This window comes from Coregonus clupeaformis, unplaced genomic scaffold (assembly GCF_020615455.1).
Source record: "Coregonus clupeaformis isolate EN_2021a unplaced genomic scaffold, ASM2061545v1 scaf0391, whole genome shotgun sequence".
NCBI lineage: Eukaryota > Metazoa > Chordata > Actinopteri > Salmoniformes > Salmonidae > Coregonus > Coregonus clupeaformis.
This window is the reverse complement of record NW_025533846.1, coordinates 322435-346831: the sequence shown is the minus strand read 5'-3', so window position 1 is coordinate 346831 and position 24397 is coordinate 322435. Positions and strand designations below refer to the sequence as shown.

The 24397-nt window shown below is 42.3% G+C and overlaps 1 protein-coding gene across 5 annotated transcripts; it reads left to right on the top strand.

The window, feature by feature from the left end:
- The first annotated feature begins 7679 nt into the window (after nt 1-7679).
- On the top strand, nt 7680-17829 carry LOC121582014 (F-box/WD repeat-containing protein 2). 5 transcript variants are annotated; one of them, XM_045215206.1, is made up of 11 exons: nt 7680-7909; nt 8136-8228; nt 8681-8967; nt 10466-10688; nt 10972-11166; nt 11738-11871; nt 12742-12828; nt 13062-13231; nt 14986-15214; nt 15325-15381; nt 15733-16461. In XM_045215206.1, the coding sequence occupies exons 3-11, from the start codon at nt 8701-8703 to the stop codon at nt 15796-15798; spliced, it is 1428 nt and encodes a 475-aa protein (XP_045071141.1). In that variant the 5' UTR covers nt 7680-7909; nt 8136-8228; nt 8681-8700; the 3' UTR covers nt 15799-16461. The 5 variants fall into 5 exon arrangements, with proteins under 5 accessions (XP_045071141.1, XP_045071138.1, XP_045071139.1 ...); XM_045215203.1 differs by having other exon boundaries at nt 8128-8228; XM_045215204.1 differs by having other exon boundaries at nt 8112-8228.
- The last annotated feature ends 6568 nt before the right edge of the window (nt 17830-24397 follow it).

Sequence of the window (24397 nt, the reverse complement as noted above, 5' to 3'; positions counted from 1 at the left end):
GTCATCAGTCATCCAAAAACATGGCAGACATTGGATGAATATAAAATGTAAATATCTTCGGTTGTGAGTGATGGAATAAAAACTTCAGCGACAATTTGAATAATTCAATGGATGTTTTGTGCACAATGGTGATGACTAAAGTGTCTTATTAGGAATTTTCTAATCTGACTTCCCTATGTGGCCATCTATGGAAATTGTTTTTCTGGGCCGGGAGGCCAAACAACAAAAATGGTTTGGCCGTTCTGGTGATCGTAATTTACATAGTTTAGGGCAGACTAGGGCTTTTGGCACCGCTAGTTTGCTACGCAGTAGCTGACCAGCAGAGCTTGTGACTTCACGCTCCAGAACAGACACTGGGGGCCTCGGTCAATATGGGCACCATGCTGCCACAGACAAGTAGAATGGAGTGTGTGCGCTCAAACATTGACGTCCGTGTTTTTAGTTTAGGTTTTTAAGGGAGTGGTAGCATCTAACAAATTGATTTAATTATTTCCTGGGCACCACTCTACGACGCATTCATTATCAGAACGGTCCACCAACCACGGATATATATATATATATATTTTTTTTGTTAACCTTTATTTAACTAGGCAGTTAAGAACAAATTCTTATTTACAATGATGGCCTACACCGGCCAAACCCGGACGATGCTGGGCCAATTGTGCGCCGCCCTATGGGATTCCCAATCACAGCCGGATTGTGATACAGCCTGGAATCGAACCAGGGTCTGTAGTGATGCCTCTAGCACTGAGATGCAGTGCCTTAGACCGCTGCACCACTCGGGAGTCCCAAGTGGGAAAAGCATAGCCAAACAGGCAGACCCAGGTCTGTAAATACGTTGCACGGGTGGGATAGATAATAAGGTGGTCTTTAACACATTGTTACATATGTTGGCATTAAAACGCACTGGTAGCTCTTTCAGGTTTGTACCAGCTTTCTTCACTGTCAGTGGGACCACCAATCTTTTGTGCTTAGTGAAGTTAAATTGGTCAGCCAGATACTTTTGGCAATGTAGTGTATGTGGACACCTGCAAACATCTCATTCCAAAATCATGGGCATTGATATGGAGTTAGTCCCCCCTTCACTGCTATAACAGCCTCCACTCTTTTGGGATGGCTTTCCACTAGATGTTGGAACATGCTGCGGGGACTTGCTTCCATTCAACTATGAGCATTAGTGAGGTCGGGCACTGATATTGGGCGATTAGGCCTGACTCAGTCGGCGTTCCAATTCATCCCAAAGGTGTTCGATGGGGTTGAGGTCAAGGCTCTGTGCAGGCCAGTCAAGTTCTACCACACCGATCTCGACAAACCATTTCTGTATGGACCTCGCTTTTTGCACAGGGGCATTGTCATGCTGAAACAGGAAAGGGCCTACCCCAAACTATTGTCACAAAGTTGGAAGCACAGAATCATCTGGAATGTCATTGTATGCTGTAGCGTTAAGATTTCCCTTCACTGGAACGAATGGGCCTAGCCCAAACCATGAAAAACAGCCCCAGACCATTATTCCTCCACCAAACTTTACAGTTGGCACTATGCATTCAGGCAGGTAGCGTTCTCCTGGCATCCGCTAAAGCCAGATTCGTCCATCGGACTGCCCAGATGTTGAAGCGTGATTCATCATTCCAGAGATGCGTTTCCACTGCTCCAGAGTCCAATGGCGGCGAGTTTTACACCACTCCAGCCCACGCTTGGCATTGTGATCTTAGGCTGCTCGGCCATGGAAACCCATTTCATGAAGCTCCCGACCGAACAGTTATTTTGCTGACGTTGCTTCCAGAGCCAGTTTGGAACATGGTAGTGAGTGTTGCAACCGAGGACAGACTATTTTTACGTGCTTCAGCACTCGGTGGTTCCGTTCTGTGAGCTTGTATGGCCTACCACTTCGCGGCTGAGCCGTTGTTGCTCCTAGACGTTTCCACTTCACCATAACATCACTTACAGTTGACCCTTGTTGGAACAGTGGCATCCTATGATGGTGCCATGTTAAAAGTCACGGAGCTCTTCAGGAAGGCCATCCTACTGCCCATGTTTGTCTATGGAGATTACATGGCTGTGTGCTCGATTTTATACACCTGTCAGCAACAGATGTGGCTGAAATAGCTGAATCCACTCATTTGAATTGTTGTCCACATACAGTGTAGTGTACTTACCAACTTGGGAATCCTGGGGAAATTGTAAAAATAAAATGTAAAAATTATTGTCAGACGCCACGATACAATTTGGTCAGGACAAACCAGTTAACACTGGATTTTTCATTGATCAGCTGTTGACCCTATCATAGAGGGTGGAAACCACCTTTTTTTTCTTCTTTCTCCATAATTTGACTTGCTGCTTTTTCGTCATTCACTAGCTAGGTGGCAGTATTGCATCCTGTGAATCCACAATCATAAGGATGAATCAGAGACCGAAGAGGAAGCGAGATACCCCACTCGCAGTGTTTTTTATTTCTGGTTCAATTAGGTTTTTTTTCCCGTTATTAGCAGCACTACAAGAGTGGATAATTGTGTTAAATAAAGTTAGACAACTTTTTTAATAAAACAACACATGTAGGCTTAGTTTAGTTTAACATCTTGTTAATGTCAGTATGTGATCACATTATTGAAATCCTCCATTCATCTTCATTGTGGGTTGATGCTGTACAGGTGGGTGCCTTCTCCCTTGTCAGTTTCTTTCTGTTGGTTCAAATGTTTTCAATGAAAGTCACTGAACTAAGACCAGACCCAGCTGCATTGGTGTCTATGGGAGACCCACCCACTGAGACCTCTTTCCAGTACACGACATCCTGAAGTGATGCACAGATGCGTGGGACTCTTGGCTGCAGTAAAAGCCATAGCCTAGATTTACGTTATTACTTCTAAACAAAATACATTTTGGGGGATCGCATACACTTACAATGATGTTTTGATTCTTGCTTTGATTCTTGACAGTCGCTAAGATTATATTTGGTTGTGATCTTTGCAAAATAACTTTGATGCAGCAGCAGTTAGCTAGAATGCTAACACTCATTGACATAGGCTGTAGCAAAAGCGCCATTTTACTGGTTGAAGTGTTTAAGTATAATGCAGTTGATTTGCGATGATGACAAACAGTATATTAAGCAGGACATTCATACGAGCCTTAAAATCCCATTAATCCAAAAGTAGTGTGAAATGAACTCATAAGCAACATGTAAATAGAGGATTTTTTTTGCTGGCGTTCTATAAAACTCCCCCGTGCCACCAACTTGCGCGCATCGCCCTCGTGCGGCAATGTTTGCCAACACAAAGGGCGTCTATAATACCACTCCGTTAAGGCCAGAGTGAACTATCGTCAGTTTCCAAACCCAGAGGCACAACATCTCGGGAACGCTAGCGAAACAGACCAAAAAGACCAGGCCGTGGTTTTGGGGTTTGAGAAGTCAATGGGAGAAGTGAAACATTCATCCTTAGTAGTTAATGTTCTCGAAATCTAAAGGCACAACCTAAATTCAAGCCCATGTCTTAAGTAGTTGAACATGGTATTACTCCAATCTCGTGAAAGTGACAAACTGACATGTTTTCGTCAAAAACAACTTTATATCGAAGGAGTGCCGTTTGAGGCCTGCACATGCGCAGTTCAGCGCGAGACGACCGTTAGATTAGACTACGTGTTTCTGCGCATGAGTTTAGCTAGACAACGTCTCCATGACATCGCCTAAAAGTGTGATCGGGGAGACAGAAACTGCTTCGATCTTCATACTGTTCTGTCTTTGCTATCGTCATTTATCCACGGTCCTTGCTATACGTCCCAATAGGCCCTTTTCACGTGACGTCAGACAACTTCCGTTCTGCCGCGATGCAGGTTATGTTTACATCCGGTGTCGCTTTAGGGCAGCTTAGCTAGTAGCACATCATTATGGAGTTCACCCAGTCCCTTTCACATCTGCCACCAATACGACTTAACGACGTTAGAACGACTTGCTGACAAGTGGTCCCTTACTTCAAGATCGAAGCTTGATAAAGGCTACAAGTTCTTCGTTGAAGGTTACCTGTTTGATTATGAAGGTACGTGTTTATCTTTATTTAGCTTAAATTAGCCCTATGCTAGCGAAGGTTATGAGCTGACGAGTTTCTGTTTTGCAGCCTCTTTTTAATATTACTGCTGTTTGTATCGACCGTAAAATAAGAGTCAGTAATGTATTAATGGCTAATGCTGCGCCCTTTCTCCCAATCACTGTATTGAAACAGTCTCAAGTGTAGTTAACGGTGAGGTGACAGTGAGAGGGCGATGTTACAGGTCCATGAAGAAAAATGAGGAGGCTCATCGGCTTCAGGTTTCTCAGATAAACAGTTCTCTAACATTATGATAAGATAGGTTAAGATAGATAAGTTTTCTTTTTGTTGTGTTTCGCGTGCGGTTGCAGATTTAATAAGAATGATTCCACAAAGTTCCACTGTGGATCAGTTTGTTTCTCAGTCTGAGCTCTGATTTTGTATCATTAAACTTAATACACAACGAAATTCTTACAAACCGATGTGGGTTGTTGACGCAATAAAGACTGGGAAAGATTCTGTGATAACTCAAAATGTTCAAATTTTCGATAAGTGTTGGCACTACTTGTCAAAGGTTTCAGAACAGCCAATTTTTCTTAATTAAAAAAAAGAAATTGGGTTTTGAAAATTGTGTACAGTAGTTTATAATGAAACGCAGAAAAAATGTTTTGTAAGTACAGCACTAATTGTTATGTCTCTATGAACAGGTTACACTAGACTCTGCAGAGGTTCCTGTGGTACTCAATCACATGTCATGTTCCTGCTCTGCTGGGAAAGCACTATGTAATCACATAGTAGCACTTCTTTTTCAAAGTGCTCACTATGTTACCATGGGCTTTAAGACAGTGCCATTGCCTCTGTCATGCACCAGCGCACTGCAGACCTGGCACCGGCCTAGGACACAGGTCAGACATTATTTGTTACACTGATGCAGAACTTTGCAGTTTGTATTGACTTTTGACAATGTATTGTTCATCATTATTATATCACAGGGAATTGTACCAGAGGCCACCAATGATATGGCGGTGTGTAAACCAGCGGCTAAGAAAAAACAAGTGTCAGAGCTGGTGTGAAGTGCACACTGTACCGAGCCTATGATGGTGAGTCTGAATGAGCCCCCCGCCTGTACTAGAGCACAAAGACTTTAGTGCATTTCTAAAATAATACAAACATAAAAGTGATTATTATTTGTTACTTTTTATATAGACTTTCAGTGGATATTTTTTATTTGTATTAGAAGCATGTATGAGACTGGATGAGTGTGGTTGTCTTTTTTAGTGAAAAAGATAAGGTGGCATTTAATGAAATCTAAACTTGACATATCTCACTTTCATGCCAGGGCCTATTCCGGATCCTCACGTCATGGCCAGTGCTGAGAAACTGAAAGACATCCGTCCACAACCAGGGATTTGCAAATTGCTGCACGGGCTTGAGGGGCCTTAATTTGGTGGACTCTAAATTTGGCCCTGTGCCATTTGGGTCTGTGCTTTCTTACCAGTGCCCTCTAGAATTAAGTAGAGATATTATTAAACACCCTGGTGCCAGTGAGTTTCCTCAGTTGCCTATTGAAGGTTACAACTTTAAATTTCCCATTGATTTTGAGCCCAACTACATACAACAATGTCATTTGGACAGCCTGATTGTGTCAGAGGAGATGTCTGCTGCTATTGAAGCAGAAACAAGAATGCAGTCAGAATGCCAGCTGTGGAGCCAGGTACGCAAACCCCGACTGACAGCCAGCAGATTCCGTGAAATATGCCATGTTCGTGGGGAGTTGTCTGCCAAGGCTTTGGCAACCCGCATTCTGAGAGGAACTCCTCAGACAGCTGCTATGAGAAGAGGGTTGGATCTGGAACCTGAGATACTGAGGCAATATTCTGATTTTTGTGATGTCTCTCTGAAACAATGCGGGGTCATCATCCACCCTGATTCACCTCACCTTGCAGCCAGCCCGGATGCTAAAGTCTTCTGCCCAACAGAAGCACCACCATTTGGTCTTGCTGAGGTTAAGAGTTGCGATGTTGAAAATGTTACCCAAGTTAAACACCTGATCACAGTTAAAGGCCTGCCTTAAGAAGAGCCACAAATACTACTATCAGGTTCAAGGCCAACTCGCCTTAAGCGGACTTCAGTGGTGTGACTTCATTACAGATACCCGCACTGACTTCACAGTTGAGAGAATCTTTAGGGATGAGGAGATTATCCACTCAATGCGACAGAAGCTTGATCATTTCTATTATAACATCTACATGGATGTCTTCTTAAGTTATAAAACATAAGGCAGAATTTTATGTGTAAATAGTGTTAAGGTAAATGTGGAAGGTGAACCTTTGACATTTTTTTCTTTAACTGCAAATTAACTTGTCATATACTGTATATCTCCTATGTACTGAAACACACATTTTGAAAAGGATTGTGATGTAAATGTCGACATGTTTTTCTTTAACTGCAAATGAACTTAATTGTGTTATATACTGTATATCTATGTATTGAAATACAAATTTTGAAAAGGATTGCGATGTTGTAAATGCTCTTACCAAAATCAAAAAGGATTGAAGCAGTTGCTTGCAAACATATATTTAATAGTTCCATCAGTGCCATGACACATAAGCACATAACATGGTTAATAGTTGGATATTTTTACAATATATCACATTAGGTTCATTAATAGCTATGAAAAAGTTATTACCCTTAACAAAAACATACAGTATAACATTAGATCAATTAAATTACCAACAAAGTTAATTCATATTTACATTTTTTTGTACATACAATACAGTAATATAAAAGTACTTCTATTTACAGCCCATCTAGCTTACTCAGGAAATATACAACTTCCAGTTGACAAAAACATCAGACTGGTTTGTCTCCTTTAATGTCAAGAGGTCCCTGATAGTTCGACATGAGGCAGCAGATGGCCCACAGCTGATTCACTGAACCCACTGTGGAAAGAGGAACAAGCCCATCCCAGATATGGTACTCCTTCACCCTCCGTATGGCCCTCTCGACTAAAATCCTCAGCCGGGCGATGGCCTGGGTCTTAAGAGTGTCCTCCCTGCTGAGCTGAGGAGATTTTTACGGGAAGATACGGGAATTTCTGTTTGTTGTTTGAACAAAATGGTACACTGCAATAGCATCTTCTCGAAGATTGTGCCATGCTTCGGTGTTGGATGGGATACTGTTGCGATACAGACACCGGGAGAAAGAAACAGCTAAATTAACATTCAGCTTTGACCAGGAATCAATATTTATCTAGCTATCATGCACAACAGTATTTGAATAGGTGAGTTACTATACATTCATGAATAAACTAACTGCCTAACAAAGGGTTAGATAGCTAGCTAAGTAAACTTGTTACATTACAGCCAGGCAGCAATGTAACGCTACCTTTTAACGTTATCGGTATCTGGTACTAAGTTGTTGTTAGCTAACGTTAGCCCACTTTTAAGTAACTAAGGCAGTGAACAATTATGAATTAACAATAACGTTAGCAAGTTACAAACCATTGCATATACGTAAACATTATTACTCTTAACTTTACTAATTTAACTTAAACGTACCTCAGAAGAGAAGTCTCAGGTTACGGGCGAACGGAAGTGAAGTTAACCTGCTACGCGGAAAGGCGGAAGTTAGATGACGTCATCGTGAAAAGGGCCTATGGTAAGGGTTTGGGGTAGGGACGTCCCAAAGATTCCGAATAGCACTAGACGTTTATTCACCATCTTTGGGTGAAGTTTCATATTTTGACAAAGGTGAAAGAGATTGACCCGGAACAACATTGCTAAATAGCCGGAAGGAGGTTTGCAGAAATAGTAGCTTGCAAAAAGAGGGATGCATCCAGCTAGATTGGACCTGGCTAGCTAACGTTAATAAACGTATTAATCTACGTTTGGGTAAGAAGTAACTCTGCAATTTCTTTGGTGCGTATAATGTTAAGCATTACCTAACCTTTAATTAACAGGCTTCGGAAAGAAGCAGGTTCCCTGATTCCAGCTAGCCAGAAAAGCTAACTAACGTTTTCTTGTTTTCTCAGCTGATAAACTTTTTGACATATCTAGATAAGTTGACTTTTCTGACTAAGTGTTCTATTGTAAGAGTTTTTGTTTTGTAGAATGACAGGCCAAGAATACGTTTTTCCTGTCTGCCTTGGCTAGCTAGCTTGTGAGCTAGCTAGCGTAATACCTCCTACCGATACGGGTTCAACGGGAAATGGTAAGTTTTGCTAGCCATTATATTATTTACTAACTAGCAAGGTGTGTGTATATATAACCTAAAAGTTATAAATGTTGACGTTAGTTTCAGTGGTAAGGTACCTTGTACACCAAGCTAGCAACTTGGCTAACGTTAACTAGGTACCGTTATCTGCAAAGCTAGCTACATTCCTTGAATTCTTAGCGTTGTCCTTTTTAAAGTAATAGCAAACTAGCTAGCTACCTAGATACTTAGTCAGAACAGTAGCTTTTCTACTCAATACAACAACACAAAGGCAGTCTTGTATCTAACGTTAGCTAAGAACTAATTTCGCCGTAAACATTTATCAGCTAGGCTTAAGTAAATTATTTGGAAGTAGACATTTGCTAGTAGTGTTTCCCAAACTGGCAAAGATGATTTTAAATAGATAATGTTATGTAGCTAATTATCATTACTCAACCCTGAAACCGCAGGTCGACGTTCTCATGTGCCCATGGAGAAGGCGGCCTTTGAGGGGTGGCTGGAGTCAGTCTCCGCCTCTTTCCTCACGCTTAGTGACCAGCAGCGCAACCAGTCCCTGGACCAGCTCATCTCGCTGAGTAATGCTGTCCAGCTCCGGCACCTGTCCAATGGGCTGGAGGCGCTGCTTAAGAGGGACTTCCTGCGCCTGTTGCCCCTGGAACTCACTTTCTACCTGTTGCGCTGCCTGGACCCGCAGACCCTGCTTACCTGCTGCCTGGTGTGCAAGCAGTGGAACAAGGTCAGGCTCTCTCACTCTGTCATGGTGGTTGGCTCTCAGGTGGTGTGTAAGCAGTAGATAGAACCTAGGTCAGAATTCATGTTATACCCTTTTCACACCATCGTGCTGACTAGCCCAATATTGGACTAAAGGAGCCTAACGTTACTCCTAAGTCCAAAGACCTTACATGTTCAGTTTAACAGGCGAATTGGCAAAAAGGAAGCCAAAACAGCCAAATACTTCATCTAAACGTGAATCGATTCTCAATTGTGGTATGGTTCTAGAAACATAAATCCCTCTACATTCATATCACAAAATAATTTCACAAATGCTAAATACACACTTACTGTAAACTGTTTTAACACAGTTGCAGCCAACAGTATTTTTCAGTAACAACACGTTTGTTGCGTCTTTCTTCTGTTTACACTCAGGTGTTCGGAGACGCAGATAGCTAATTAGCACAGGTAGTCCACTGTCTTCAGTCTGTTTTCTGTAAACAAGCGCTGTAACATGGAAATATGGCTGTGTGGGAACCCTAACTCTATAAAGGTGTTTCAATTGAACCTTTTGTTCTTACAAAATTATTTCTCACCGACATGGAAGATAAGGTCTTTATTCTTCCAAAACCGTACCACAAGCAATGCTTGTTAATGTTTAGACCAAGCGGTGCGCCTCTCAACAAAACTCCCCCCTACAGAAGACTTGAATAAGTTGCACACATGGGAAACATTTTTAGTAGCCTAGGGTCTGGGAGAAATGTGGCCTTTTTATAAACGCATTCATGCAATTCTACGTCATTTTACATGAGACTTTGGCAGAATCTTTTTTAATACAGTACAAATTATTGAAATTACTGGCTACTTTGACAAACTGAGAATCTGAGATCAATGAAAATGACCTTGTCTTGAATCCCTCAATAGCCTATCCCTAGGTGTGTGGAGACACATTGTAGGCTACAATATGAGGAGGAAGTTATAGTCCTAAAAATGCTTTCTAGTTTCACTGACTCACCCAATGATGCACAGCTCACTCGCTGGTGATGGCCGATGTGCTCGTGCCAAAAGCCCCTCTCTCTTTCTCTCTCTTTGGTAAAACAATATTTGGAAGTTGATCAAATATTTTGGTAGCCTACAGCATAGTCTTTGCTTTTCAGCAGGAGCCAGTGCTTAATTTGAGCTGGAGCCTGCCAGAACAGGATCCGGCACCACTCCGTTTTGGACTGTTTTGTTCCAGAACCTATTTGGCTGGATCCTGTACCTCTCGTGGCATGAAAAATCAATCACTTTTTTCATTGTAAAAATTATGTATTTTTTAAAAAAAGCTATCAACGTTAATTCTCCTGCGTGTTCTAACGTGACATTTTTAAAAATCCGTTACTGAGGTTCACTTTGATATTGGACCTTCGCATTTTGTACCTTTCCCCCTAAGATTTGCCTCTGTTAGATTTGTCTTTTGTTTGGGTTTCTTTGTCCTCTGTGGTTCTGGTTGAACTATAACATCCTTTTGGGATCTGCCGCAGGTGATCAGCGCGTGCACGGAGGTGTGGCAGGGCGTGTGTCGGGACCTGGGCTGGCGCATCGACGACTCCATCCAGGATGCGTCCCACTGGAAGGGTGTCTACCTCAAGGCCAAGCTGCGCATGATGCAGCTGAAGAACCAGGAGGCGTTTGAGACGTCGTCGCTCATTGGGCACAGTGCGCGCGTCTACGCCCTATACTACAAGGACGGCCTTCTCTGCACAGGTGGGTTATGGTCATTTTGGGTTGTAGTAGTGTTAAGTCTTTCTCTGCCATAACATTGACGGGACGGCGTCTTAATTGTGTGCTCTCTTTGGCTTCTTGGGTTGAAATTAAGGGTTTGGTGTTAGCAGCTGTGAGTGCTGCTTAAAGTGGCATTTTTTGTGCAAAATGGAAAATCTATAATAATCGCTAGTTTGCTAGTGATCTTTTGTAGTCTGTTAAAATTACGTTGCTGTTACACTCGGTGTGTAATTCCTCATTGTAAAATTCACCAATTATTTCAAAGGCTCTGATGACCTTTCTGCCAAATTGTGGGACGTCCGCACCGGGCAGTGCATTTACGGCATTCAGACGCACACCTGCGCCACGGTGAAGTTTGACGAGCAGAAGCTGGTGACGGGGTCCTTTGACAACACCATCGCCTGCTGGGAGTGGAGCACGGGGGCCAAGATCCAGCAGTTCCGTGGGCACACGGGTGCAGGTCAGGGGACCCCTGGGTCGTCTCCAACCTTCCCATTTGCTGACTTGAGGTGTTTTGCAGATCGTGCATACTGTGTCCAATTCCTGACATAAAGGATATTGCGAAGGGATATCCCACCATAGTGACATAATAAACAAGCCTTTGGGTTTTTACAAAATGTGTCCATAAGAACCAACTTGTGAAGAAAGATTTAATTCTCAGAGGTCTTCTGATAAAAGGTTTGTTGTGGGCGTTGTGGTATTGCAGTCTTTTCTCCCATACTCTTATATTGTGCCTAGTGGTTCCTAGAGACAGCTGGCCTCTGCTGATCTGTGGGGTTTTGATTGACAGGCAAATATAAACAGATTTTATGCATGAGCTGCCTCCAAGTAGCCTCGGTTGCATAGAAATTATCATTATTCAGCGTTCTAGCATCAAATGTCTCTTTTCACATATCAAATCTTATATTTCTTATGTTATAGGGAGAAAAAACTTCTAAGTGTACGAAATTATGATTGTCACACCAAATGTGTTGCATAGCCTTTTGGATTGGTGTACTAACACCAGGTCTCTCTCTCCTTGGCTCGGCCAGTGTTTAGCGTGGACTACAATGATGATCTGGACACGCTGGTGAGCGGCTCGGCCGACTTCTCTGTGAAGGTGTGGGCCCTGTCAGCAGGCGCCTGCCTCAACACCTTGACGGGACACACCGAGTGGGTCACCAAGGTAAACCCTACCAATCTGTCCTGAATTACATTCAGGATCGCTGCTCAGCTGCAAATGGTTTTGAATCAGAACATTTTATCTGCATGTTTGTGGGGTTCCGTTGAGGTCCTGGGGCAGAATAGTGTAGAATTGCAAATCTTGATCGCATAAGTAGCGATTTTTGGATGCAAGGATTTGTAGATCAGTGATTGTCTACATTGCAATCGGGACTATGCACAATCTGAAATGCGCACATTGTCTTGTGCAAGTGCCTGCGAAATGGATGAAAGAAGTTTGCACAGTGTTGCATTCCTGAGCAAAGCCCTGTCTAGCACACTCACTGGTTTTTCTGCTGGTAAATTGTCAAAAAACTGCAAACTGCCCAGTGTTCAATAGGAATACTAGATGAAGGATCCAAACTGCAAGCTGCCCAGTGTTCAATAGGAATACTAGATGAAGGATCCAAACTGCAAGCTGCCCAGTATTCAATAGGAATACTAGATGAAGGATCCAAACTGCAAGCTGCCCAGTATTCAATAGGAATACTAGATGAAGGATCCAAACTGCAAGCTGCCCAGTGTTCAGTAGGAATACTAGATGAAGGATCCAAACTGCAAGCTGCCCAGTATTCAATAGGAATACTAGATGAAGGATCCAAACTGCAAGCTGCCCAGTGTTAAATAGGAATACTAGATGAAGGATCCAAACTGCAAGCTGCCCAGTGTTCAATAGGAATACTAGATGAAGGATCCAAACTGCAAGCTGCCCAGTATTCAATAGGAATACTAGATGAAGGATCCAAACTGCAAGCTGCCCAGTATTCAATAGGAATATTAGATGGTCTAACTTGTCAAGTCTTAAGACTCTCAAACCTTTTCCTCCCCTGTGTAGGTGATTCTCCAGAAGAGTGAAGTAGAATCCATGGTACACTGTCCTGGTGACTACATCCTGTTGAGTTCAGATAAATATGAAATAAAGGTAATGTGGTTCATTAATTTGTGCTGCTTTGCATCCACCGCCTTTTCAACTTTCACGCAATGATTGACCCTGTGCTGTCTTGTCACTGTAATACTGAAGAAGCCCACATGGTGTCCCCCCTCAGCTCCGTTTGACCACAGAGCTGCATTATCTCTACATATATATATATATATATATATATATATGTAATATTTTCATTCATATGTTTCTATGTATCATTGGTTATTTCACAGGTTTGGCCTATAGGCAGGGAAATCAACTGCAAGTGCTTGAAGACCCTGTCCGTGTCAGAGGACCGCAGTGTGTGTCTGCAGCCTCGCCTGCAGTTTGACGGCCGCTACATTGTCTGTAGCTCGGACCTGGGGGTCTACCAGTGGGACTTCGCCAGCTTCGATATCCTCAGGTAAAAACTGCCCAGGGCCTTGTTTCCTGATAAACACAACTTTGCGCTTCATCTTTTATGCTCAGACAGGCCATGTATGCTCGGAAATGCTTACCCGTGACGCATTTCCCACGACCATTTAAACTCCCATGGCAAAAAATAGGTCTCATACATTGTAACACATTCAAGAGTGCAAATACAGAATTTCGATACTCTACGTACATATTTAGTGATATAAAGACGGCCACACTTCTTCTACATGTGACCAAATGTACAGTTTAAGCTCTTAAATGATTAACTTGCAACGACCGGCTCCTGCCAGCTCCTCACTCATCACCCCAAATCTCTCTCCATTTAGCTCATGGAGGCTAGCATTTCATCATTTAGTTGCCATGACACCCATAGCTATAAAAGCCAAGGAGGATCAAATGAAAAAAATTAGTTTTCCTGCTGGTAGACGGAGATCCATAGTGGAATGAGAATGCGTTTCTCAGATGGCGGATTTGGAATCATATGCAGACTTTGCGAGGCGATTCAAGATCAGTAAATGTTGTCGACACATTAAACCAATACAAATTAAATGCATTTTTTAAAATAAATTGTAATGATAAATTCATTGTTGATTTATGTTTTCATCAAACTAATAAACATTGTGTTTATGAACTGGGGCCATTTATTATTACATAACTATGAACATGTTATAACAAGTAATATAATAAGAATATAAGTATATTACACCCACAGTAAAACCCATGCAGATTATTACATTTGTAGCTAGACAGCAAGTGTGGTATAATGACCACAATAATTCAACGAATACAGACTGGATGCTTTGCTGTTGCTAAGTATTTTATTTTAGATTTATTGAAATATTAAGTAATGGAGTGAGCAGAATATGGCAAGGGCTATGGAGGAGTGCAGGGCAGGCATGAGTGTCAGGTGGGCAGCCAAGCGGTTCTGGGTCCCTAAATCAATGCTGGGGGACTGGATGAGTGATCGGGTGGCCCCTGGCGCCCGCAGCGGACAAAAAAAACGCTTCTGTCATCAGAAGATGAGGATGCCTTGGCCAACTGCTGTCATCACACCGCAAAGCAAGGCTTTCCACTAAACTGGACCCAACTACTGCCAACACACCGCAAAGTAAGGTCGACCAATACTTTGAGCTCCTCGGCAAGACACTGGAGGAAAACAGACTGATGGAAAGGCCAGCACAGATTTAGAACTGACCCGGGGCAAGGTCATTGTGGAGAGAGGCTTCAAACAGCCTTACCTCTAGGCGCCAGGGACGAGGGACAGTGTCACTGTGCTGGCTTGTCTGAGTGCAGCTGGAAAGGATATCCGTCCCTTCATCTTTGCAAAGGGATATACTAGAGGGACATGCACACAGAATGGCCGAGCCAATGCTCTGTATTAAATTACCCTCCGGCTACGTAGACTCAGCTATTTAGGAAGTGATTCCAGGTTTCTAAAACAAGCAGTCCAGGAGTGCCCACTGCTTCCGCTGTTTGACGGCCATTGTTCCCACATGGACCTGGAAGTGGTGGACACCGGCAGAAGGGAAGGCGTCGTTCTTCTGTCTCCCATCTCACTTTTCTTATGTCCTTAAACCCCTTGAAGTTGGCGCTTTCGATTTTTGGCTACTCCTCTCCACCCATCAGCCCGCCCACTGGTGGCAGCTCACCTTATCCCCCTTGACCTGGCAGATCTATTGGTTTGTTCCTCATTTGACAAAATGACAACATACCGTCTCGCTGTGGTGGCAAGGGTTATTACAGGGGAGGACTATCAAAGACCGCTCAAGTGAAGGCAGGAGAGAAGGGGGCTGCTGCTGCCCAGAAGGAACAGCAGCAAGCAGGTAGCGGGCCCAGGAGTAGACCGCCGCCACAGCTCCACCCCCTCCTGAAACAACCACTAGCTCCAGCATCCCCACCCCTCGTCGCATCTGGCCTCCATCGTCACGGCTACCAGCTGACTCCTCTCCCTCTGGAAACAAAAAGAGAACAGGTAAACTATTTTATTTTGATTTTAATTTTGTTAACATTGTTTGTCTGTTTTTATAATACAAAACAATATGCTTAGTGTATTGCACCTAACTTTAAACATATCCTCCATAGGCCATACTTCTACCAACACCGCTAGCTCCATGCCAGAAACAGCGAATGTTTACCCAGGTATTCTTTAAATCATTTTTTTCTCCATTTTGCAGCAGTTGTGTACCGTCTAGCCAATTGTACAATGTGTAAATCTACAAACAAATCTTTATTTCTACCTCATACAGATCACTGTATTTAACCTTGTCATATATTTTACCTTGTGATGTCATGGGCCGTTCAGATGTTGGTGTTGCTGATGCGGAGATGGTGGTGGACACATACCTTCATCAGTATGACAGGTTAAATACAGTGATCTGTATGATCATATAGAAATAAAGATATGTTTTAGATTTACACAAGTTGAAATACAATCATGATGAACATTATGTACAAAAATGAGTGAATAGTTACTCTTCCTTTTCCCCTCAGCCTGCACGAGCCTCAACATTTACAGTGCACCTGGGGAGGTTGATCCCTCCCCTCAGAGGAGGATGAGGACATGGTGTTTTGGTTCCAGTGCAAACTATGGCTCCACTCTTCATGGATGGGATGGAGGGGGAATACTATTGCACCATTTAAATTATTATTAGTTACGTTACTGTGATGTTTTGTTCTATGTGCCATGTTCTGTTATTTAAACAAATCAGTTTTATGAAATCAATTTGTATCAATCAGTTCATGACTGTATATCTATTTATTTTCTGTTTCAAATAAACATTCCAACTTAAACTTGCAGCACTTATCTGAAGGTCATCTTTTAAATTTGAGTTAATATGCCTCCAACAAATGTATTTTCATATGTGTAGTTATTCAAATGTAGCAATATTCTGGTGGTAAAAAAGGCATCTTTAAGGGTTTGACATAATGATTGTTTAAATGCCATACATGGAGAAGTAGACACATTTGACCAATAGATGGCCATCTTTACCTGATGAGAAGCTGAGGCCCTCAGCAGGTCAGTGCAAGTCACCACTGTAACCAGGAACACGTTTTATTTATAGAACAAAGAACTAGAGACCACTGCAATTAGAATAAGTATATCAATAACGATATCCATGGTTACGATCAAAAGGACTTCTGAGGGTGTTCGTACATGGAATGTCACGGAACCTTACCTGCCAACAATCTCATGCAGTTACTGAATCTCCTTGTCCTTCTTTCCAGGGTCATCAAAACGCAGGACCCCGCCAACCTCTCCCTGCTCAGCTTCGGCGAGGTGTTCTCGCTCCTCTTCGACACTGACTTCCTGTATGTCATGGACCTGAGGACAGAAACTATAACGGGCCGCTGGCCCCTGCCCGCCTACAGGAAGTCCAAACGAGGCTCCAGCTTCCTGCCGGGAGTCACCTCCTGGCTCAATGGGCTGGATGGGAGAAATGACTCTGGCCTCGTGTTCGCCACCAGCATGCCCGATCATAGCATTCACTTGGTTCTGTGGAAGGAAAACGGATAAAAAAAATACCACTAGAGGTGAAACCTACAATGGCTAGGTTGTCAATTGCCATGTAAACGGGGTGCTCCGACTTTTGAAACTCGCAGCCAAGTTAGATAATGCATGGACCAAAGTGTTAATGTTTTTCTACCTTTTCTTTCTCGACACATGCTCTCATATACAAACATCATGCAACATGCTTTCAGAAAGAGTATCGGAGATGGTTTCACCAACCGAAACGCTGCTATGAATACAAGGGGATGAAAGGCCTGGTTCAGAGGGCAAAGGCAGCGGTTGGTTTTAGTTCCAGCCCTGCCATGGGCTCTCTTGAAGGAAAGACTAGGACCGGGAGGGTGGCTGAATGAAGACTGAACTCTCTAAAAACTGCGTGGTCAAGTCAGGCTCTACAGCTGTAGATATTTCCCCTGTATTACTATGTATTGGGACCTTTAATCTTCGGACAGGGTTCTTCAAGCAGCTAAGAGGCAGGGAGTTGCCTTAACACAGTACTACTTTACAATGAAATACAATATGACTGTGTCCTAGGTTTTTCATAGACTGACCAACCATCCCCATGAGAGTTCCATGTTGACATTTTCAAAGTGGTTTGGTGCATTGGATTTGTACAATGTGAAGCGTTTGTTGGATATTCAGTGTAGCTCCATTGTTTAATGCTTTTCTTAGGGGTGCTTGTTTTAAAGTCAACTTGAGAAATGTTGTCATGTGCCTTTATATTTGATTTAAATATCCATCTGTGTAATAAGAAACAAACTAGAATTCCATTATTACCCAGGCACATTGCAATAAGATAATGACTGCGTTGTAATTTTATTATTTGAATCTTTCATACTCACCATACTATAACCAACCGCATACAATGTATTTCTAATACCACTATTTACCCTACATGATTCACTTGAATATTTCTTGTGAATTGCGGTATTGAAGTTAAGACCAAGTTATGTTCCAGGTTATTTTTCTAAAGGCTTTGAGGTTGGAAGTTTGCACAATGTAGTGATTGAGAGGTGGACAATTGGTTATCTACTTGGAAGTCAATGCAAGGCTTGACTGCTACAGTGCCTTCAGAAAGTATTCACACCCCTTGACTTTTCCCACATTTTGTTTTTACAGCCTGAATTTTTAATTGATTAAATAGTGTCACTGGCGTACATAAAATACCCCATGATGTAAAAGTGGAATTATGTTTAGAAATCTTTACAAATTAACTAAAAATGAAAAGTTGAAATGTCTTGTCAATAAGTATTCAAACCCTTTTATGGCAAACCTAAATCATTTCAGGAGTAAAAATGTGCTTCACAAGTTGCATGGACTCTGTGTGCAATAAGTGTTTAACATGATTTTTGAATGAGTACCTCATCTATGTACCCCACACGTACAATTATTTGTAAGGTCGAGCAGTGAATTTCAAACACTGATTCAACCACAAAGACCAGGGAGGTTTTCCAATGCCTCGAAAAGAAGGGCACCTATTGGTAGATGTGTAAAAAAATTTTTTTACATAAAAAGCAGATGTTGAATATCCCATTGTAGTTACTATACAATACTAACCTAATTGACAGAAGGGAAAATAAGGACGCCTGTACAGAATAAAAAATATTCTAAAACATGCATCCTGTTTGTAACAACACACTAAATTAATATTGCAAAACAATTAACTTTTTGTCTCGAATACAAAGTTATGTTTGGGGCAAAACCAATACAACACATTACTGAGTACCACCATCCATATTTTCAAGCATAGTGGTGGCTGCATCATGTTATGGGTATGCTTGTAATCATTAAGGACTGGGAACTTTTTCAGGATAAAAAAGAAACTGTATGGAGCTAAGCACAGGCAAAAATCCTAAGGGAAAACCAGGTCAGTCTACTTTCCACCAGATACTGGGAGATTAATTCACCTTTCAGCAAGACAATCTACACGAGTTGCTTACCAAGAAGGCAGTGAATGTTCCTGAGTGGCCTAGTTACCGTTTTGACTTAAATCTACTTAATTCTATGGCAAGACTTTAAAATATTGGTCTAGCAATGATCAAGACCCAATTTGACAGAGCTTGAAGAGATTTGAATAGAATAATGGGCAAATGTTGCATAACCCAGGTATGGAAAGCTCTTAGAGACTTACCAGAAAGACTCACAGCTGTAATCACTGCCAAAGGTGCTTCTACAAAGTATTGACACGGGTGTGAATACCTTCCGGAGACATTTGAAACCCCACCTCTTTAAGGAATACCTGGGATAGGATAAAGTAATCCTTCTACCCCCCCAAAAAAAAAAAACTTTGAAAAGTGGTTATCCCACTGGCTATAAGGTGAATGCACGAATTTGTAAGTCGCTCTGGATAAGAGTGTCTGCTAAATGACGTAAATGTAACTGTTATTTAAATGAGATTTCATTTTCAAAAAATTCTCAAAACATGTTTTCACTTTATCGTCATCATGGGGTATTGTGTGTAGATGTGAGAAGTAAACATCTTTTTTTAATACATTTTGAATTCTGGCTGTAACACAGCAAAATGTAGAATAAGTCAAGGAGTATGAATACTTTCTGAAGGCTCTGTATGTCTTATTGTGACATTAGGTTCAGCAGTGTACTTGGCAGACCCAGAGGAACTGAGTCACTCATTTCAGAGTTAATACAAATCCATGCAGTTTTTAAATGCCCATTTCAACGCTATTTATGTATGTGATTTTCTCTAAAAGATCACATTGGTTGCTCTGAGGTGAATTTAGCCCAAATATTGTGTTTCCATACTCAGAAAGAGACTTCAACAGTATCAGGACAGTCTTCCCAGTTCCCATGATGTGAGAAGACAGCAGCTCATGGGTGGAAAGATGGGATAGATCTTACACTACGGCTGTTTCTGCCGTTTCATGCTTCGTCTGACCTTGTTTCTTCAATTTCTTGCCCTCCCTCAAGGCTCAAGGAGGGACCTAGGATCTTCTCCAATACACTTTGAGAGGTAGGGCAAAGAGTGGAGGAAACAAGGATGGAGGGAGCAAAGATTTGAAAGCTAGTAAAATTTTTAGACGTGGTTTATGCTTCCCTTCTCACAAGGATTCCCACACTGAAGTTCTGTACCGACAGGTAGCTCTCCTGCCATTCTGTTGATGCCTTACTAACCAGATGGTAAATGGTCTGGTAAACCTAGGCATTTTCTGTGGATAAATCTGTTTCTGAAATAATTACATTTCATTGAGTTTGGTTCAAACAATCGTAAGCACTGTACATGTATCGCCTCACTAAACTGTAAAGTTACACATCCATCCACAATCATGTTCTTCACAATCATACATCAATCATCTTAATTCAGGTATGTTGGTTGTATAACACACTATTGCAGTCTTTAAAATAAATGAAAGTAGCTAACCTTAATGATAGTTACTCTTTTTTTCATGTGTTTAATGGATAGTTCAGCAAAGTTATATACAGTGCCTTTGGAAAGTACTCAGACCCATTGACTTTTTCCACATTTTGTTAGGTTACAGCCGTGTTCTAAAATTGATTAAAAAAATATCCCGTAATAACAAAGCAAAAACCGGTACACATTTAAATAAGTATTCAGACCCTTTACTCAGTACTTTGTTTAAGCACCTTTGGCAGCGATTACAGCCTTGAGTCTTCTTGGGTATGACGCTGCAAGCTTGGCACACCTTTATTTGGGGAGTTTCTCCCATTCTTCTCTGCAGCTCCTCTCAAGCTCTGTCAGGTTGGATGGGGAGCGTTGCTGCACAGCTATTTTCAGGTCTCTCCAGAGATGTTCGATTTGGTCCAAGTCCGGGCTCTGGCTGGGCCACTCAAGGACATTGAGACTTGTCCCGAAGCCACCCCTGCGTTGTGTTGGCTGTGTGCTTAGGGTCGTTGTCCTGTTGGAAGGTGAACATTCGCCCCAGTCTGAGGTCCTGAGCGCTCTGGAGCAGGATTTAATCAAGGATCTCTCTACTTTGCCTCGATCCTGACTAGTCTCCCAGTCCCTGCCGCTGACAAACACCCCCACAGCATGATGCTGCCACCATTATGCTTCACCGTATGGATGGTGCCAGGTTTCCTCCAGACGTGACGCTTGGCATTCAGGCCAAAGAGTTCAATCTTGGTTTCATCAGACCAGAGAATCTTGTTTCTCATGGTCTGAGATTCTTTAGGTGCCTTTTGGCAAGCTCCAAGCGTGCTGTCATGTGCTTTTTACTGAGGAGGGGTTTCCATCTGGCCACTCTACCATAAAGGCCTGATTGGTGGAGTGCTGCAGAGATGGTTGTCCTGGAAGGTTCTCCCATCTCCACAGAGGAACTCTAGAGCTCTGTCAGAGTGACCATCAGGTTCTTGGTCACCTCCCTGACCAAGGCCCTTCTCCCCCGATTTCTCAGTTTGGCCACGCGGCCAGCTCTAGGAAGGGTGGTTCCAAACTTCTTCAATTTAAGAATGATGGAGGCCACTGTGTTCTTGGGGACCTTCAATGCTGCAGAAAAGTTTTGGTACCCTTCCCCAGATCTGTGCCTCGACACAACCCTGTCTCGGAGCTCTACGGACAATTCCTTCGACCTCATGGCTTGGTTTTTGCTGACATGCACTGTCAACCGTGGGACCTTATATACACTACCAGTCAAAAGTTTTAGAACACCTACTCATTCAAAGGTTTTTCTTTATTTTTACTATTTTCTACATTGTAGAATAATAGTGAAGACATCAAAACTATAAAATAACATATATGGAATCATGTAGTAACCAAAAAAGTGTTAAACAAATCAAAATATATTTTAAATGAGAGATTCTTCAAATAGCCACCCTTTGCTTTTCCTCTGTAGCTCAGCTGGTAGAGCACGGCGCTTGTAACGCCAAGGTAGTGGGTTCGATCCCCGGGACCACCCATACACAAAAATGTATGCACGCATGACTGTAAGTCGCTTTGGATAAAAGCGTCTGCTAAATGGCATATTATTATATTATTTATTATTATTTATGACAGCTTTGCACACTCTTGGTATTCTCTCAACCAGCTTCATGAGGTAGTTACCTGGAATGCATTTCAATTAACAGGTGTGCCTTCTTAAAAGTTAATTTGTGGAATTTCTTTCCTTAATGTGTTTGAGCCAATCAGTTGTGTTGTGACAAGGTAGGGGTGGTATACATAAGATAGCCCTATTTGGTAAAAGACCAAGTCCATATTAAGGCAAGAACAGCTCAAATAAGCAAAGAGAAACGACAGTCCATCATTACTTTAAGACATGAAGGTCAGTCAATACGGAACATTAAAGTAACTTTGAAAGTTTCTTTAAGTGCAGTCGCAAAAACCATCAAGCACTATGATGAAACAGGCTCTCATGAGGACCGCCACAGGAATGGAAGACCCAGAGTTACCTCTGCTGCAGAGGATAAGTCCATTAGAGTTACCAGCCTTAGAAATTGCAGCCCAAATAAATGCTTCACAGAGTTGAAGTAACAGACACATCTCAACATCAACTGTTCAGAGGAGACTGTGTGAATCAGGCCATCATGGTCGAATTGCTGCAAACCACTACTAAAGGACACCAATAAGAAGAAGAGACCTGCTTGGGCCAAGAAACACAAGCCATGGACATTAGACCGGTGGAAATTTGTCCTTTGGTCTGGAGTCCAAATTTGAGATTTTTGGTTCCAACCTCCGTGTCTTTGTGAGACGCGGTGTGGGTGAACGGATGATCTCCGCATGTGTATTTCCCACTATAAAGCATGGAGGAGGAGGTGTTATGGTGCTTTGCTGGTGACACGGTCTGTGATTTATTTAGAATTCAAGGCACACTTAACCAGCATGGCTACCACAGCATTCTGCAGCAATACGCCATCCCATCTGGTTTGGGCTTAGTGGGACTATCATTTGTTTTTCAACAGAACAATGACCCAACACACCTCCAGGCTGTGTAAGGGCTATTTTACCAAGAAGGAGAGTGATGGAGTGCTGCATCAGATGACCTGGCCTCCACAATCCCCCGACCTCAACCAAATTGAGATGGTTTGGGATGAGTCGGACCGCAGAGTGAAGGAAAAGCAGCCAACAAGTGCTCAGCATATGTGGGAACACCTTCAAGACTGTTGGAAAAGCATTCCAGGTGAAGCTGGTTGAGAGAATTCCAAGAGTGTGCAAAGCTGTCAAGGCAAAGCTGAAAATAGCTGTGCAGCAACGCTCCCCAGCCAACCTGACAGTTTGAGAGGATCGGCAGAGAACAATGGAAGAAACTCCAGGTGTGCCGAGCTTGTAGCGTCATACCCAAGAAGATGAGGCTGTAATCGCTTCTAAAGTACTGAGTAAAGGGTCTGAATACTTATGTAAATGTGATATTTCCGAAATATTTTTTGCCAAAAAATCTAAAAACCTGTTTTTGCGTTTTCATTATGTATTATTGTGTGTAGATTGATGAGGGAAAAAACAATTCAATCAATTTTAGAATAAGGCTGTAACGTAAATTCAAGCAGTCTGAATACTTTCCGAATGCACTGTATGTGTGCCATCTAGAAGACAAAAGATTGAAGTGCCTATGAACAGGGAGGGTATGGTAGTAGGTGCCAGGCGCACACCGGTTTCAGTGTTTCAAGAACTGTAACGCTGCTGGGTGTTTCACGCTCCACAATTTCCTGTGTGTATCAAAGGACATCCAGCCAACTTGACACAACTGTGGGAAGCATTGGAGTCAACATGGGCTAGCATCCCTGTGGAACGCTTTCGACACCTTGGAGGTTCCATGCCCCGATGAATTGAGGCTGTTCTGAGGCAAAAGGGGGTGCAACTCAATATTAGGAAAGTGTTCCTAATATTTTGTACACTCGAGGATATAAAACACAGGAAAATCACGTTTTTAACTGCACTGGGCCATTGTCTCCCAGAAATATTAGATAAAAACAGCTGCATTGGACCTTTAATCAAATGTCTAATGAATGAACATTCTAAATGACAAACTTACTGAAAAGCTTTCTATAGGTGAATAAACATGAATGGTGTCCTCCCACTTGCTGATACATTGGACTAGGCACTTGATTAGGGACCAGGTCACAGGTTCAAATCTTGCTCAATAAAAAGTATATGTATAGCCCTGGTTACGCCTTGCATTGACCTGTGGTTTTGCATTATAATTCTTAAATAATTTGCCTACTACACAATCACTCAGCTGTTAGAGTGATTTAAAAGTATCGCCAGTTATATGCTGTCAACTTTGTCTTGAGATCTGGCAGCAGAACTGTTAGCTGTTGCGTGCTAATCGCTCTGAGGCTTGGTCAGAGGAACAATAGCCGTTTAATGAGCGGGATAATGCACACAGGCAGCTAGTGACAGAGAGGGGCTTACCAAGGGACAGGGAAGTCAATGGCCAGTTTATGCACCATCTTGACAGGCTAGCAAAAGCTACCAGTAATTATCTGTATTAGCATTTTTTAAAACTAAGTGTGGGGAGGGTATCAACTGTTGTGGGACTGCGTTTGGCAATGTGTTTACACTACATCACAGTTCAGGCAGGCTGCACAAGTTGGGCTATCGTGCTTGATAAACTGGTAAATATTCCCATTTTCCTAGAGAAATTGGCCAATTTTCTTGCCTGTAAATGGTTGTTCACAAGTAGCCTATATGAAAGCAAATAAGATTAAGAATTTGTTTGTAATTGATTGCTTGAATGGTGTGTG

Excerpts from the sequence above, each read along its gene's own strand:
- LOC121582014 (XM_045215206.1), top strand. The coding sequence starts at position 8,701 with ATGGAGAAGGCGGCCTTTGAGGGGTGGCTGGAGTCAGTCTCCGCCTCT. Across the intron at positions 10,689-10,971 it reads GGACGGCCTTCTCTGCACAG|GCTCTGATGACCTTTCTGCC; the intron begins GTGGGTTATGGT and ends ATTATTTCAAAG. Across the intron at positions 13,232-14,985 it reads GCCAGCTTCGATATCCTCAG|GGGAGGACTATCAAAGACCG; the intron begins GTAAAAACTGCC and ends GGGTTATTACAG.